Source organism: Bradysia coprophila, unplaced genomic scaffold, assembly GCF_014529535.1.
Source record: "Bradysia coprophila strain Holo2 unplaced genomic scaffold, BU_Bcop_v1 contig_358, whole genome shotgun sequence".
In the NCBI taxonomy this organism is placed as follows: domain Eukaryota; kingdom Metazoa; phylum Arthropoda; class Insecta; order Diptera; family Sciaridae; genus Bradysia; species Bradysia coprophila.
Genome location: NW_023503616.1, coordinates 4,359,416 through 4,375,777, shown reverse-complemented (window position 1 = coordinate 4,375,777; position 16,362 = coordinate 4,359,416). Strand labels below are relative to the sequence as shown.

General features: G+C 36.1%; 2 protein-coding genes across 41 annotated transcripts in view; one reads left to right on the top strand and one right to left on the bottom strand.

The window, feature by feature from the left end:
• Positions 1-2,201: 2,201 nt before the first annotated feature.
• On the bottom strand, positions 2,202-12,931 carry LOC119081343 (protein lingerer). Of its 34 annotated transcripts, none has more exons than XM_037190152.1 (14): positions 12,776-12,931; positions 11,773-11,937; positions 10,291-11,134; positions 9,576-10,235; positions 9,172-9,523; positions 8,792-8,929; positions 7,512-7,613; positions 7,120-7,363; positions 6,324-6,473; positions 6,140-6,265; positions 5,827-6,081; positions 5,599-5,751; positions 3,905-3,937; positions 2,202-2,560 (listed from the first exon to the last, which is right to left on the bottom strand). In XM_037190152.1, exons 2-14 carry the CDS (start codon positions 11,908-11,910, stop codon positions 2,462-2,464), a joined length of 3,294 nt encoding a protein of 1,097 aa, XP_037046047.1. In that variant the 5' UTR covers positions 11,911-11,937; positions 12,776-12,931; the 3' UTR covers positions 2,202-2,461. The 34 variants fall into 34 exon arrangements, with proteins under 34 accessions (XP_037046047.1, XP_037046051.1, XP_037046049.1 ...); XM_037190156.1 differs by having other exon boundaries at positions 9,172-9,508; XM_037190154.1 differs by having other exon boundaries at positions 9,576-10,232.
• Positions 12,932-15,362: 2,431 nt separating this feature from the next.
• LOC119081341 (alpha-protein kinase 1) overlaps positions 15,363-16,362 on the top strand; it is a 37,714-nt gene continuing 36,714 nt past the window's right edge. For 6 of the 7 annotated variants that reach the window (XM_037190144.1, XM_037190147.1, XM_037190146.1 and 3 more), the window contains exon 1: positions 15,363-15,627. The gene's annotated coding sequence lies outside the window, so the exon portion shown is untranslated. The remainder of the gene's footprint in view (positions 15,628-16,362) is intronic. The other variant, XM_037190142.1, reaches the window with a different exon arrangement.

The following is a 16,362-nucleotide window of genomic DNA, read 5'->3' as shown; positions in this document are numbered from 1 at the left end:
CGGCGAGAGATAGTTTGTTAGTATTTCAAGCTAGAGAAGAAAAATGTGTACATGAGTTAGACATAAGTAATATTCCAAAACTAGGCTTAATCACATGACCGTTTTTGATAAATAGGTAACATTAGCAATGATCCCGATTGCTGGTTGATAATCTAGCACACTTAGGAACGACTCACAGGATAGAATGTGTAAAATGTAGAAAGTAGAAAAATGAGTAGTGTCGAGTTCTGAAAAAACAGGGAACGACACATTTAACATGGTCACACATTACAATTTTCTAGAGTCCATCGAACTTAAGAGAACGAATGAAATGTTGCATGGGAAACATTTACTAACCATTTCAAGCATCGATGAATTAGAGTGTGAATGAAAAAATATAATTGGGTGCCAAACAGGGATATTTTGAGAAATCGACCTCTCAAAACTTTACTTACTTACTTACTTAGCAGCCTTTGTCAACCCAAGCGGGTTTTGGCTGACTCTACGGTCTACGTCCTTCAAATTTCCTGTCGAGGGCTTTCTTGGCAGTTTGGTCATCATTCATTCTAGCCACATGCCCCGCCCATCGGAGTCTCGCTGATTTTACTGCAGCTGTGATGAAATTCATCCCGAAAATTTCGGACAATTCCATATTCGTTCGTCTTCTCCAACCATCTGCTTCATTTACTGGTCCACATATCGATCTTAAGATTCTTCTTTCAAAGCAGTTCAGCATCTGTTCTTGTCATGGACCACATCTCACAACCATACATGACGATGGGTCGAACTACAGTTTTATAGAGTCGGAGTTTTGTTGCACGGGATACAAGTGAGCTTTTGAACAGGTGTTTCAGTGCATAGAAGCTTCTGCTTCCTTGCTCAATTCTCATTTTGATCTCCTCCTCTATATCACTGGTTACGTTTAATGTCAAACCTAAATACTTGAATGACTGCACGACTTCAAAATTGTACGTATCCATGGTCACGTTTTGCCCCACACGAGATCCTTGACTGCGCTCTAATGCCAGATACTTGGTTTTCTCTTCATTTAACACGAGTCCAACTTTACACGCTTCTCTTTCCATTTCTATGAAAGGTTTCTTGACTGCTAAAGTCCCTCTTCCTATCAGGTCAGCATCGTCAGCGAAAGACGTATACTCGTATAGAAGATGGTGCCTTAACGCTACGCACAGAAAGGGCCGGAGACAGGAGAGAGGACTTAGCATGGTGGCGGAGGATCTCAACAGCAAGAGACAACGGCAGCATGCACAGTCTTAGTTAGCTGGATTACTATCAACAACCCATGATGATTTGCCTACAGGTCATCAGGGTCATCTTAGTAGGTTGAGCGAAGTGTTAACGCCTCCTCCTTGTAAAAGAATAGTTCAAGAAACTCTACAAAGGCCTTTAAAAACTTTACATTTTTCAATAAAAGATTTCTCAGAATTTATTCAATTTCTGAAAGCTTTCTCACAAATTTCTTATATTCTCAAAAAAATATCTTTACAAAATATAGTTCCCGGTGCCCAGTCTAAAATGCGTGCCAGCTGTTTGTTATCAGACTAACGCTCAAATGGACAGTCAAAATCAAATCACTGTTGCTGCGTACTGTTGAGTTCAGACATGTAATCTTTTCATTAGCAAGAATTTCGGTTCTTAAGCTTTGCGGATTCTCGCAACATTTTGTAACTCGTCCAATAAATTCTCGGATAAATCAACAATGGAGTCGGCTCATTTGTTGATTTGTTTGATGATGAAAAGCTTTTTTGCTTTTCCGATTTCACAATTTGATTAACAGCTTCCATTAATGTATGAATGAAAATGCCAAAGAACCGTTTGTATTTGATAAATTGTTTGTTTTATTTCTTTTTTAAATATATTTTATTTTAGTTTTTTTTTTCATTTAATTAAAAAGTAAATTAAAATGTGAATTCGTTTTCTTTATTTCTTATAGTTTTAATTTGTTTTCTTTTTTTTATTTAATATAAATTATTATTGTAATTATTGTAAATCTAAAATATTTTTTTTTATTAAAAAACTAAACAAAATTGTGTTAATAAAAAACGTTTTTTCTTGTCTGTTGTCTTAACCAAGGTATTTTTTTTAAACATAAGAATTTTCATTTTACTTCAGAATTATGTATACGAAAAATAAAGAAACAAAAAAGTCACTGTGTATCTGTAATTATCATACTGAGAAGAGAGAAGATGAGACATTTACCATGATATTTTAATTTTTTTTTATTTATTTTATTTTCCTTTAAATCGATTAATTGCTGTTTACGTAGATAAAATCAAAAAAAAACTTGTTCATTTCAAAATAAATTGTGTTTGTGTGTGTGGATGTGGTTTTTTTTTCATTTAAAAATTATTACAAGCAAAACCTACGATGAGAAAGTCTCGCCCGATAATGCAATGAATTTCTGCATTTTTTTGTTTTTGTTTTCGAAATTGGGGATTCATTCAACTAACCATTTATCAAATTAATTTTGAGCAGTCCAGTACGACGGTGAATAGCCTGGCTTGGCTCCAGATTTGCTTTGGCTGCTCGATTGCTGTCGTTGACCAGTACTGTTCGAGTCCTGCAAATAAAATAAAAAAAAATTGAAAATTTTAACAACTGTTTCCAGCAAAAATAAGAAACTCGAACAAATCACTTCCATTAGTCGAAGTTTTATGGTGTTATCACAGAAATCCTAAGATCTGATACGAATTATTATAACATTTACTAAATATTACTATCACAATAAAAATTGGCGGTTCAATGTTAAAAGTCAACGTTTTTGATGATCAACATGAACATATTAGCAAACTTCATAAACTATGACACTACTAAAATAAAAACGTAGACAAACTACTACTGTCGGTCGATGAAAATTTTTAATTTACGTCGCGAGATTTGTTTATCTTGAACAACATTATATGAAAATTCCACATAGGAAGACTGTAAAGTTCCAATGCTACAGCGAGAATTGATGTTTTCAACAACACATAACATTCATAACACCATTAACATCGAGTCCGCCACCATATAGATTTATACTTCTGAGGTTAAACGTGAGACCCCGACACTCTCCTAAAGTTTAAAGAAGCAAATTGGTCTTTGTGTTTATTTTGGCGTCAGGAGGATAAATCTATCGATCACATGATGCATGTGCGTCTTTCTTAAGACGACAGGTAAAAAATCTGGTCACAAGAAAAATTCTTTTTATATTAAATAATGCCTTAAATCAACGATGAAATATAGAAAACTAATAGGAATCGAAGAACCAGTTAGATATCAGATGTATGGTTGCACTTAAATGTCGGTGAGGAAACATTTTTTGTCTATTAGAACCGACACCGAAACCGCCTTTTCCGAATTCTTATTTTAAATCGATTATTATCGATCGCCACGTAAGAATGTAAAGTAAAATATGTGACAACAAAAACCCGAAGGTAAACTCATAGCAAACAACAAGATGAATAACTGTTAATGTCTAAAGGTGTATGTTCTTGTTCTACGTATTAGAGACTACAAAAGTTTCGATTATTAAGTTTGTTCTAAAAATAAATGCATAACAAACTGATAAAGTGAAATCAAGTTGAAATTTCTACATGCATTACGACACGGAACAATTTATCGACCGATATTTAATACTAGGTTCAGTTAACACAATGACATGACTCTGTCAACGTCTGTATGGCATTAATACAATTTTGCTGAAACTGAAATATATTGTAATGCGGAGCAACTTTGATGTTGAAATGGAAAAATTGTACCGTATGATTTAACCGTATGTACATTGTTGTTTGTGTACTCGGGTACCTTAATTCAAATATCAGCCAATATAATTCCGAATAGTTAGCAAGCAATGCAACTAAATTTAATTTAGTAAAAAGTTAAAAGCTTAAAATAACAATGTGAACGTAAAGCATAAACTTACCCGTCTTGATGCATTTTGCACACGGCCGTCCATCTATAGATGAACAAAAAAATAAACCAAAACAATAAACAGGTTGCATGCATTGTTTATATTTTGTTGAAGAGAAAGAGAGAGAAAAAAAAAAACAAAAAAAAATTATATAAAATCAACTTCAAAATTTAATTAACTCTGATTTTACTTAGAAAAGAGGATAAAATTTACTTTTGATTACATTTAAGAATAAAAACATTTTTTTGTTGTTAAGAATTTTCTTTAAAGAAAAAAAAAAGTTTTAATTGAAATTAATTTATCATGTCTCATCAAACAATCACAAACATTTTTCTTTTTTTTAAATTGCGTGTGACATGTGTATTCATATACGGATAGTGTTTTATTTTATCGTTTTATTTTATTTTTAAGCGTTGATTTAAAAGAAATAGTCCTAGAAAATACAAAAAATTTTGTATAAGTCTACAGAAACTGTGGCTTAATAATTTGGTTTTTTAGATTGAGTCGGATAAAGTAAAACAGAAAAGTTAATTTTTCTAAAATGGTTCATGTATCTTGCCGCCCCATAGGCGCTATCACTTTAATAATTTATAAATGGAGGGAATACCAGCCGAATAATGCTTTTCGTAGCAACTAAAATAAGCGTGCTGACTTTTTAATATTCTGAATTCTTTGACTATCCATGGATTTAGAAGCGAAATTTTTTAATTTGAACGAAATCTAGTTCATCAGAATTGAATTAATTGTTAGATCGATCCGGTCTACATATCCTTAAGCGGTAATAACGAGGCACTTGCCACGGTTGAATGAAAGAATTTCGATATTACACAGTTGCTTAACTGCAATGGACCCTCTGCAAATTTGTAGCCTACATTTAAGGGCGGAAATTTATTCGTTTTTTGATGATTTCTCTGAACCAAAATTTTTTTTTTGAAAAAGTAAAACCATTTAAGCTATCAAAAATGTGTAACTATTAAGGGAACAATTGGTTTGTGAGTCATAACTTAACCCACTTGGAGAAACATAAATTTACGCAATCTGCAAAGGTTTCTCTAAGGGGATTAGTAAAAGTAACACATTTTTGCGTACTTTAATGGTTTAACCTTCTAAAAAAAAATTTTAGTTCGACAAATCATCAAAAAACAAATATTTTTCACCCTAAACGTGGGCTACAAATATGCAAAGGATACATTTCTTTTAATTGTATTAAATTTGGAAGTATCTGCAACCTCTACTAACCAATATGTAAAACATTACATTGGGAGTTGTACTCGATTCTACGACATTGCAGTCAACTTGTCACTAACTTTGAGTTTATAGGCCAAAAAAGAGTTTAGAAATCCAGACTAATTATTAGAGATCAATTTTGATGCTGCTGTTACAGCTGACACATTCTACTAGTTAAGCAAAATTTTGGTCCTATTCCTTTCTGAAATCATCTGACCAGCAAACAAGTCAAGTGTTGGCTAAACTGTTTGTTTTTATTCAACCACTATCACCGAAACTAATAAATTAAAATAGTGCTCAAATGAAGAAGCTAATTGCAGCACTCTACGGTCATGCACAAAAAATAATCTAAATCTAACGACTAATAATAAATTGAAAAGAAATTTTATTTGTTCGACTAAATTGAGATATATCTAGAATAAACTGAGAAGTGCTAACGATAGGAGTTCTGATTAAAATAACATTCTCGATTGACTCACCTGAATTTGCTGATGCATATGATGGCCAGCAGGCGGCATGGCCTGAATATACATATGCTGGGCATTATAGCCTTGGGAATTCGCTCCAGCTGTTTGTGTTCCAGTCAAATTGAACGGTGGCGGTGTTGCCGAATAAGATTGTTTATCGTATGACTGTGAGGAAATTGGGCAGAACAGAAACTCAGTTAGTGAAAGTGGAATGTTAATTGCACGAAGAGTTCAACTTACATTGACTTTATTCAGTGCCACATGACTTTTGCCATACATGGACGAAGAGATATCCGCTCCTGTTCCAGACGGCGGTGGATTTGTCACATTTTGACCTTTCGACTGTTGACCCACACCGGTTCCTGGATATGCACCTTTCGAATAGTCTTGCGTATTTTGACCTAATGTGTCGTAGGCAGTTGAACCGTAGCCACTATTGTACGAGGGCTTAGGGAATTGACCGCCTGACGATGCATTGGCTGTAGGCATTTGTTGCTGTAAGAAAATTCATGAAGATGACCGATTCAACTTTAATTGAACTGAGAAATATTACTGGATATATCGCTGGTGTGCCATACTGGAAACCGCCAGCCATCATATTCCCTCCGTAGAAATATGCGTATGGAAGATTTAACAGTGGCCCTCCGGATCCAGTCTGTTGTGACATCGTACTAGGAACCTACAATTATCGTCAAATTAATTTACTAAAACACACGTAATGACAACGGCATACGTACATTGCTTACAGGACTTGAATTATTGTCAGTTCGTGTAAATCGAGCATCAGAAATGGTCGAATAAGCGGCCACTGAACCAATGTTACCATCTCGCACTCCAGCTGCACCCAAACTAGTCGGTGGTTGATAATTCATGTCATAATATCCAGGCTAAAATGCACGGTAATGGAATGAGTGAATCACATTCAACAGTCACATCCACAAATAAAAATTAATGCTCAACTAGCCCATATATGTTGGATATAAGAACTGTTTGAGAATCAATTTTTATAATTTATTTGATCAAACTTTGCTGTTCTGTAGGAATCGTTGAAGAGAGCAATATATTCTATTGTTCTCTTGAAAGCGTCTACGGATCCATCAATAACATCAGGTGAACATTTGCATATCAAACCCATGCGCAATATTTTTTGCAAACATTTCTGAAGTTCAAAATCGAAAGAAACATTGCGGTATCGTTCCGCCGTTCAGAGATTAATTACACGAGTGTAAGAGTTTCCGATTCTTTCCTCCCCGGAAGTGTGAGTATCTCCGATTAAGCACATCAAAACAGCTGAAGTTTGATCAAATTCGAAATGTTGCAAGCAAATAATTTTTTGTTTTTGTTATCTTGCGAGATGATATCATTCTAGGCAGCATAAATTTTCACAAAGAATTTTGTTTTTGTTTGGATATTTCGAAATTGTTAATGTGCGAGTAAAAATGAAGCTGATTAAAAGAGTGCAATGTTGGTAATGTGTGCGATGTGTGAGTTTTTTGAAAATTTTTAGAAGAGGAATGGGCTGAACTGACTCACCACATGCGGCATTCTTTGTTGCATCATCTGAATTTCCTCGTAAGAATAGACAGTAGGCTGCTGATAGAATGGCATTCCGGTTGGGATATATTGACTAACCATTGCAACATTACTGGGAACAATTCCACTGCTCTTAGTTGCTGAGCTAGTCACCTTAGTATTGTTCAATCCCAGAGACGGTGAGCTCATACTACTGGTCGTTATTGCTGAGTTCGCAAGAACACTCGGTGCACTACTGACGACACTGAAAATAAAATTTTGGATTTGGTTTAATTTTAACTAGTCGCTGCTTGCCACACAAATTCCATGTTACAAAATGTTACGTCGATAAAAAGCCATGAAAAGCAACAGAAAGCAAAATCAATAGATGATTAATGTACAACACTACGTACCTCTCGTATATGGTAGTAACTGGTGTAGTTTCTTTCAGTTTTGTACTACTGAAGTTACTGTATTGCGACGCCGCTGACGAAACGTTCGAACTATTTGCATACCTGTTGAAGCAATCCAAGCAGAATGTATAGTCGACGGAAAAAGGGATATTAAAGGGTTGACATTTACTTTACTGACATTGTCTATTGATGCTTATTTCGGGTGAGTCGAAGAAGAAGTTAAACCAAAGATTTAGCGAATTTAATAAGAGATTCACGTGGTCAATGCATCTTCAAAGAATTCCATGTCCCAGAAACACTGTCCGTTTTTGATGCTTCATACAACAAGCATTTATCCCACCCACCTCTAACTTAACTTAACTTAATACAACAAGCGTAACGTCGAAGTTATATGGGTACCACAACAACAAGAATAACTTTGTTATAATATATAAACGGATATAAGTGACGGTTGGTAATTCATTTGTCAACATCTCTGATACATCGTTGGACGAAGTCAATCTTGCAGCAACCATTATTACTTCGCAAGTCGTACAAGTCTTCGTAAATCGATGCTCCAGGCTTAGAAGAATCCTGAGAATGCGCTGGCCAGAAAACATTTCAAAAATCGACTTGTAAAAATGAAACAAATTCGAGAAAATAAAAGTGACGCCCTGTGGGAAGCATCGCGAAAACCGCACTGTCCTGGAACCCACAGGGAACGCGGAAAAAGGTTAGGCCCAAAATCACGTCTTCGAAGAAACGAGGAAAGCCGAGAAAGAATGAACAGAAGTCATGGCACTCGCACGGAACCGAATACGATGGCGACAATTTGCTCCCTCGAGGAGTAAGACGACAGATGATGATTACTTCGTAGAGGATAATCCAACCATGTACCTGGCTTTTTAGTACATTTTAGTACATCAGGTATGTTAATCCAATATCTTAACCCTTTTTGATATCGGCAGATTAGCCTGACCAATCGTTATTACCAACAAAACAAACTCTTGGTAGGTATTCATACTGGTTTACAAACTATCGCTTGCTAATATAATCACGATGTTGGTGGTTTTCGTGTGTAAAACCAAAAAAAAACTGCCAAAATGGGGTGGGTTGTATGCGACTTAACCCACTGATTGCACTGATGACAGAAAAATTCGACTTGGATTCATGTAAATGTCAGTAAAGTAAATGAGTTTACTCACAAAATGATAAATTAAATGATCAGCTCTGCATAATATTAAGTAAACACACCACAAAAATCACAAGATAAATTACAGAAAAAGAAAACCTTAACTCACCCTGTATTATTACTTAATCCAGTGTTACCATACACACTCTGACTGCTTTGATAAGCATTGCTCGGCTGCGATGGATACGTTGACGACGTTTGACTGCTCGGATACTGACTGGACAAATAGCCCGAATTCGAATTTGAACTACAAGGGACACACACGTTAATTGCAACAAAACAAAAAAAAAAGAAAACAAAAAGAAAATATCGTCGAAACCGAACAGCTGTTCATGAAAACATGAACAATCTGTAAGTGCCACTAAATGTTCGGCAATGTTTCAGACGATTTATTGAAGTTATTCACAACAATTAAGGAATTATTTGCATGGCAAAACATCAGTTACCTGCATGGAAATCATGTTAAAAAGAAAGTGGAGTTTTACTCACTTGGAATTATTGGAGCCACTTCCAACTGGAACAGAGTTGTTTGATGAAACACCACTCGAACTGTTCACACCGCTGACATTGTTCGAGTTACTTTGCTGGTAAGGATTCACACCGGACTGGTTGTACGAACTATACGAACTGTTCGACGCGGCCGTCGAGTAACTATTGCCAGTAGTTACTTGTTGCGAGTAGTTGGAATTAGTGTAACCCTGCTGGTTGGCGCCCGGCTGATATCCACTTGTCTTACTATTTGACACGTTGTTATTGTAAGCAGACTGGTTGTGATAGCCCGATGTTGCCGATGAACTGACCGCATTGCCATAGTGATCAGCTTTGGCTAATTGTTCAAGAGCTAGAAACGTTTTCTTCAAATTCTTCTTTGGGTATCTTATGGTTATATTTACCTGCACTGTTGCTGATGTTACTACCCACAGACACAGACTGTTGGACTGAACCACCCCTTTGATTGTACGCCGTGGATAATCCATCACTTTGGCCGGACAATACATCTGCAGTTGGGATCATTTGCGATGCCAAAACATTTTGCTGCTGTTGTACGGACGATTTAGTTTGGTAGTCAGTCGTAACATCACCAGTAACGCTCTGCGAGCTGTCGATTGTCGCATTGAATTTATCCGTAATGGCGTCAAATGCTTCTTCATTGCCGAACTCAAGTTGACCGAACTGAACGTCCAGATAACCGATGTTGTTTAAAGTATCACCAGGCATTTCAACGGCAGTTGACGGTATTTTAGATGGAGGCGGCACTCTTGCTCGAGGCTTTCGAGTTGGTGCTTGCTGGGATGAAACCACTTGGTCAACGTAGCTATTGTTGCTCGAGTAACTGGTCGAATATTGCACAGGCTGTGGCACCTGATAGGCATTCATAGATGCTTGTTGGTTGGAATTTTGAGAAGATAGCGACTTGAAATACTGAGATTGCTCGACCGATAGTGAAGATGCATTTATTTGCGGCAAATCCAGTGCCTGACGCAGAGCTACCGACGAACCGTGAATTTCGGGATATTGCACCTGGTTGTTGTTCACTGCAGCCACAGCACCTGCTGTAAATGAATAAGAGAATTTTCTTTCGATATTTACCTTACGAAAAAAATGTACCTGTAGCAGTACTTGACACAACCGTTGCACTATACTGCACCAAATCATCAGTCAGTTGGGACGGCGGATTGAGTAGTTGCTGTTCAAGACCAGGCGGAGCAGATAATTCTACCGTTTGGTTTTGATTGACACTCGGCGTGAATACCTTGCTGTCAGCCAATGACTCAGTGTATTCGTCGTTGTCCCAGTCTCCGCCCCAATCTTCGGTTTTATTTTGATCAACAGTCGCAGTAACAAGACTGTTGTTCCAAGTTTCAACCTCGTGATTCTCTTCGGGTCTAAATATGCGATTATTATCACGATTAGTTCCCCTTGAACCACCTCTTCCGCCACGACCTCCACGACTTCCGAAACCGCCGCGAAAACCACCTCGTCCACTTCCACGACTGCCTCCTTGCCATCTTTCAACACGTTCTCCCCTATTATCTGATGCATTTCGGTCATTTTCTCGTGACTCTCTGCCTCTCCATCCACGACTATCTGAACCGCCACGACCCCCACGCATGCCAGTGCGGTTGCGTGACCGTTCACGAACATCATTGTTATTCGGTCCTGATGTTCCATTGTCGCCCCATTCGTCACCAGTAGCGTCTCCACTTCCACTAGTCAATCGATTCTTTTTCTTCTTGGACGACGTCTCAAACGCCCCAACAGGAAGAGTTTCAAACAAAAATATGACGGCACGATCCAAATCATTGTCACACTCATACAACGCACAACAAACATCTTCCTCGGAACGATGAGTAGTCTCCATCAGACTAGCAACTTTCTCACGCATTTTCGGATCCTCTGAACCACTGTTGATGTCTGTGATTTGAGCGATACGAATCTGTTCTGCTGTTGGCTGCAATACAAACAAAATTCCATTGTTAGCACTTGAATGGTCAATGTTCATCATTATGAACTGATAACGATTCAAATAGAATCGAGATTGGTGACACTGATAAAATCAATACTAAATGTTCACATTGGTCTTGCGATTGAACGCCAATTGGATAGGCCTTCACCACATAATCACGTTCCTCTCCCCAAGAGTTCGATAAGTTATTCTATGGATTTATGAAAAACGTGAACGAAGAACGTGAGTCATATTTAAAATTGAACCATAAATGACTGATGATAAAATTATTGTTATTGCGATAATGCCAACAGAATAATTTGTTGTTGTCGTATATACATATGAAAACAAACAACAACGTAATCCAGACAATCAAATATACACGCCACCTCAGGCTGAATAATAATAAATTGTGTTCTGTGTCAGTTGGATGTTTCCAAAAGGGAATTACAAATAATTCGTGAGAATTTATCGAACAAGTGCTCAATCATCATAAAGTGGATTGCAAAAAAAAGGAGCCGCCTTGCGAAACATCACAGCCTATCAAACGACCATTACGTAAGACATTTTGAAGAAACAGTCAATCGCTGATAGAATCCCTTTAGATCCCTTTCGATTAATGTAAAAATATTTCTGATACTCACTTTAACATGAACTTTATCCTTTTCTGGTTTTGGATGTTCTGTTTTCTTGGTAATGGTCACTGTTTTAGCGGATCCAGATACATTGTTGGTCTTCTTCGACGGACGGCTACCGCCAGTCGTACGAGTTTGTGAGCTCATCGCTATGTACACTGTATTTACAAGTAGCTGAAACAATCAAAATTCAAAATTCTGTGAGATCGATTTTTATTCCTTTCTTTTATCCTTTTTGACATGCAATCAACGAATTTAATTAATTTCCAAAGCCCCGGTGTCTATGGTTTTTAGACAAAGAAAGAGATTTTTTTTTCAAAAATGTCTCAAACAAACTAACGATAATTAATTCGATCGCAAAAATGTAGAAAAAAAACTTCGTAGATTGGGAATTTCTGAAAATCACGAAAAAAAAAAACCACAAACAAGATCAAAACCGTGAGAATTAGTGCAATAGGAAATAACTGTTCAATGAAATGTTGGCATAATTGTTCGAATAGTTACATCAACGCTCTACCAATTCAAAATGCACTCGGAATAGTACGATTTTTGCAGTAAAAAAAATAAATTTACACCAGTTGTTCTGTCTGTCTGAAATGAATATTATCGGCGCAATGTTGCACACCACCTAACAAAGAGAGCGACCGCGACCGCGACATTTTTTTTTGTCTCGGAGTCGATCATCGACACCGCATTAGTCATCGATTGAATTTCAGTTTTCATCAAATCATTTTCATGAAAGTAGCCAAACATTTGTAACAGAAATAACAAATTACAAAAATTATTCTCATCAATAACCATGTGACAAGTACGAAATTTTTTCAACCAGACGCCATTTCTCTTTGAGACGAGCGAAAAAAAATCCTTTTGGAGGAGACAATGTTTCTCTTGCGGTACAACTGTATAGCGGAGTAACCATCATTCAATGGAATTAGACCAGACGCTTTGCCATTTTTTTCACGTTATCAGGGACACTTATACAAAAACTTTATTTAAATGGTAATTAACAAACCTGTGGCTACAGTTTCGTGTAATTGTTATTAATTATATGCACTTAAGATAAGATTAAACTACGTAAAATGTTGACGAAAATTCTTAACCGAGGTGCAAATGCGCTAAAGAACGCACTTCGTGGAATAGACTTCGGAAAACTTCAAACTTCGGGATGGTGTATTTGTCGGACGACACTCATCTTATTATGGGCATTAGAGATTGAGCCGAGTGAGATTTGGGGATTTTATTTGAAAATTGTGTGGGAAAATAATGAAATTTTAAAATGGCTACGAATAGTATTGTGATCATATAAGTAGCAAAATACAGCAAAATAAATGTTATAAAATTAAAACACGTTACCGGTTATTGTGACTTGTCTACTTTAGGCACACCGGAAAGTGCTAATTGAGTCGAGGAATACCTCCAAATAAATTTCTAAAAATCAAAAATTTGGTTTTCGATTTTGAGAAATTTATTTGGATATATTCCTCGACCCCCTTAGCACTTTCCGGCGTGCCTAAAGTGCCTGCGCGAGCATTATCCCTTACGTGTAGTTAATTCATAGAGATGTTTAGTCACTAACCAAAACTTAACATATGAGTGATAAATGTTGATATTGTTTGCTATACGATGAACTTTTAATTCTAACTTTTGTTTATGGGTGTGCTTTTCATGTTTTAAGCACTTATTCTTTCGACATTTCAACAAGCAAAGTCCTTTAGTAGGTATAAATAAAAAGTCGATTAACCTCTTCTTCGCCTTAGATCAAGAAATTCAAACATAATTTGATATCTAAATGTTGAATGCGGTTGAATGTGTTTTGACGAATCGAAATGTTCAAGACGAGATTGACGCCGACTCTTTAGTTTGCCTTACTATTTGAACTATAACTTGAACTTATAAACTTTGAACGGAATGGCCAAGGTAGATATATGGGCGGAGGTAACGCCATATATAACAGAATAACAGAATCAGATGTGCCCGAAAGTTCGCTATAAACGCCATATCTCCCTTTCTTTCAAAACACAAATTTGCTTAAAAATCTGGGCCAACTGTTTTGTGATAGTCACAACTTTTTTGTAAAACGGCTGCTAGGAATTTCGCGCCGCTTCATTCACAATAAATGACACATTTTGTATAAGGAAAATGCCACTTTGTTTGTTATTGTGAATGACGCGGCGCGTCAGCGCACTTACAGCTCAATTTCTTTTTAGCAAAAAAAAAAAAATCAAATTGACTTTTCACACAATATGTAATGAGTGCATTTAACAAAATTGATGTCAGCCGTCTTCGTGAGTGTCTTAACCTGTTCTTTCAGAACTTTGACGAATACGGGTAGCTCAGACATTTTGTTAAAAACTTATGAACACTAAGCACCTGATAAAATAATATTTTTAGCAAGTTGGCATGTCACATAGTCTGTAATGAGCGTGTTTAACAGAATTTGTATAAATTGTCAAAATTTGTGTTCCACCTCCTTCTTGATCAACTCAGAAGGGTCTTCACCTATTGTTTCACAGCCTTGCCTTCGTGGTTGTGTATACCTATTCTTTCAGATTTAGGTTCTGTACTGTAACGAAACTAGAACTGGCCGAGCGGCCTATTTAACTTCAACGCACTTACAATTTATGTGAAAATGAGTGCGTTTACATAATATCTAAGTCCTACGGGCCAAAATAGACAATGCCTGGTTTACACTTTCATTGAGTAGAAAGTTATCTCCAAGAAATCATTTATCATCGAAAAGTTGACAACTGATTTTGATCAGATTAAAATGCACTGAACGAATTAATCTGATATAACGCACAGCTTAGTATTTCATACAAATGGATTTCTGATTCCAGTTACGTTAGTAAATGTAAAAGAACCACATCAAAGACAATTTACAGTAACCTATTAAAATCGGTACTCACAGACTACGGACTCAGCGTTAAAAATTCGATTATAAAGTATAGTTTCCACTTAAAAAGAGCACTCCGTTTAGCCTCCGTTTACATGACAGTTGTAAAATAAAACAATGGAACTGTCACGTAAACGGAGTAAAAAATTGAAATAAATTCAATTTCCACTCCGTTTGCGTGACAGTTCTTTTGTTCTATTTTACAACTGTCATGTAGACGGAGGCTAAACGGAGTGCTCTTTTTAAGTGGAATCTATACTTAACTTTCCTTTCTTTCCATTACCTCCAAAATTTGAATCTACCAAACAAAAAGAGGATTTCTAGTTCAATATGGCAACATTGGCAACACCAAAACTTATCTGACATTTCTTTTTTGCCGGCATAGTTAAGGCTGGACGCGCATTCAACTATGCATTTCAATACTAAAACCTTGCATTCGTTTAATAGAAAATTATCATGATTTCATGCACGATTTGACTTAGCTTATCTGTTTAATTACAAAAATGTTAAATGTTCATTTAGGTTCAGGTTTTCGTTGTCTGTCGATTTAACAAAATGTTGCCGGCAAAACGGAGTGAAAAGTTTAGTGCTCGAGTAGCCTTAATCCACTTCGTGGATTTCGTTTCATCTTCGGTTCGTGGTCTATGGCTTTCCATATAATGCCTGCTTCTCTTACAACAACATTTTTTTTTTCTTTTATATTCAGTAGTAGAGAAGTTTCGATCGAATGCGGGTCGAAAGTAAAAATGTCGCGTCGATTTTTTGGAATTTAAATTGTGAATATTTTGAGTGATAAAGTTAAGTGAATGGTGAAAATTAAGTAAAATAAATCAACAGTGAATAGTGTGGTAATTCACAAAATTGGAATTAATAAGATTTTCAGTGAAAGAACCATCGGACAATTTTCTGTTTTCACAGCAGACATCGCCGATACAAACGGTTGTAACTAATACACTGTACATAGTGCATAGGTAAAAGAAGGATTTTTCTATTGTCGGCCATTTATTCCTTGTTTTCATTATACAATTTGAGGAATAAAATTGAAATGAAATTCAAAACAAATCAACCTAAAGGCGCAAAACTTTACTGGTAGTCGGGTATTTTGATTTTATGTAAGGAAAATGCATTTCTCCACTAATTGCATTGCGTAAAAATTGATTTTCAATACACAAAAAAACTAGTTTTTCTTTTACTCCCTGTCTTTGGTTCTCACAGTCTTCGTAACATAGTCATAAAACAGTCTCGAGTATTATGCAATTCTGCTGGGTCGAAGAATGATACGCTAATATCGTAAATCGTGGGAGGACATATATAATTGTTGATATTGGACGAATTTTTATTTTGGTTATTATGCAGCGTACACGCCGTTATTAAGTCTGACAATATTTGGTTGAAAACAGTCAACGAACTCATAAAAAAATCGTTAAAATTATTTCTAAAAAAAATAAATTGAGATTAGAAAAACATAAGTGAGAAAATCTGTAATAATAATACCGCGTTTCGGACTGATCTGGAAGTAGGAATTAATTTTTGTATTGTTGCTATTTTATATTACATCCAACAACTCTATATATATCCATGTAACGGTATAATGAGTTGAGCAAAAAAATAAAACAAATCGAAAATCGTGATTTTGAGCGAAGGTAGAATTAGAAAAATTAGAATAATGATGCATATAATGACAGACTTGTAGTTCATTGTATGTT

Bases quoted from the DNA above. Each gene is read 5' to 3' on its own strand.
- LOC119081343 (XM_037190148.1), bottom strand. The intron at 10,236-10,290 runs GTACATTTTTTT...ATTCATTTACAG, and splicing joins TGTGTCAAGTACTGCTACAG to CAGGTGCTGTGGCTGCAGTG. The intron at 9,524-9,575 runs GTAAATATAACC...AAACGTTTCTAG, and splicing joins TAACATCAGCAACAGTGCAG to CTCTTGAACAATTAGCCAAA.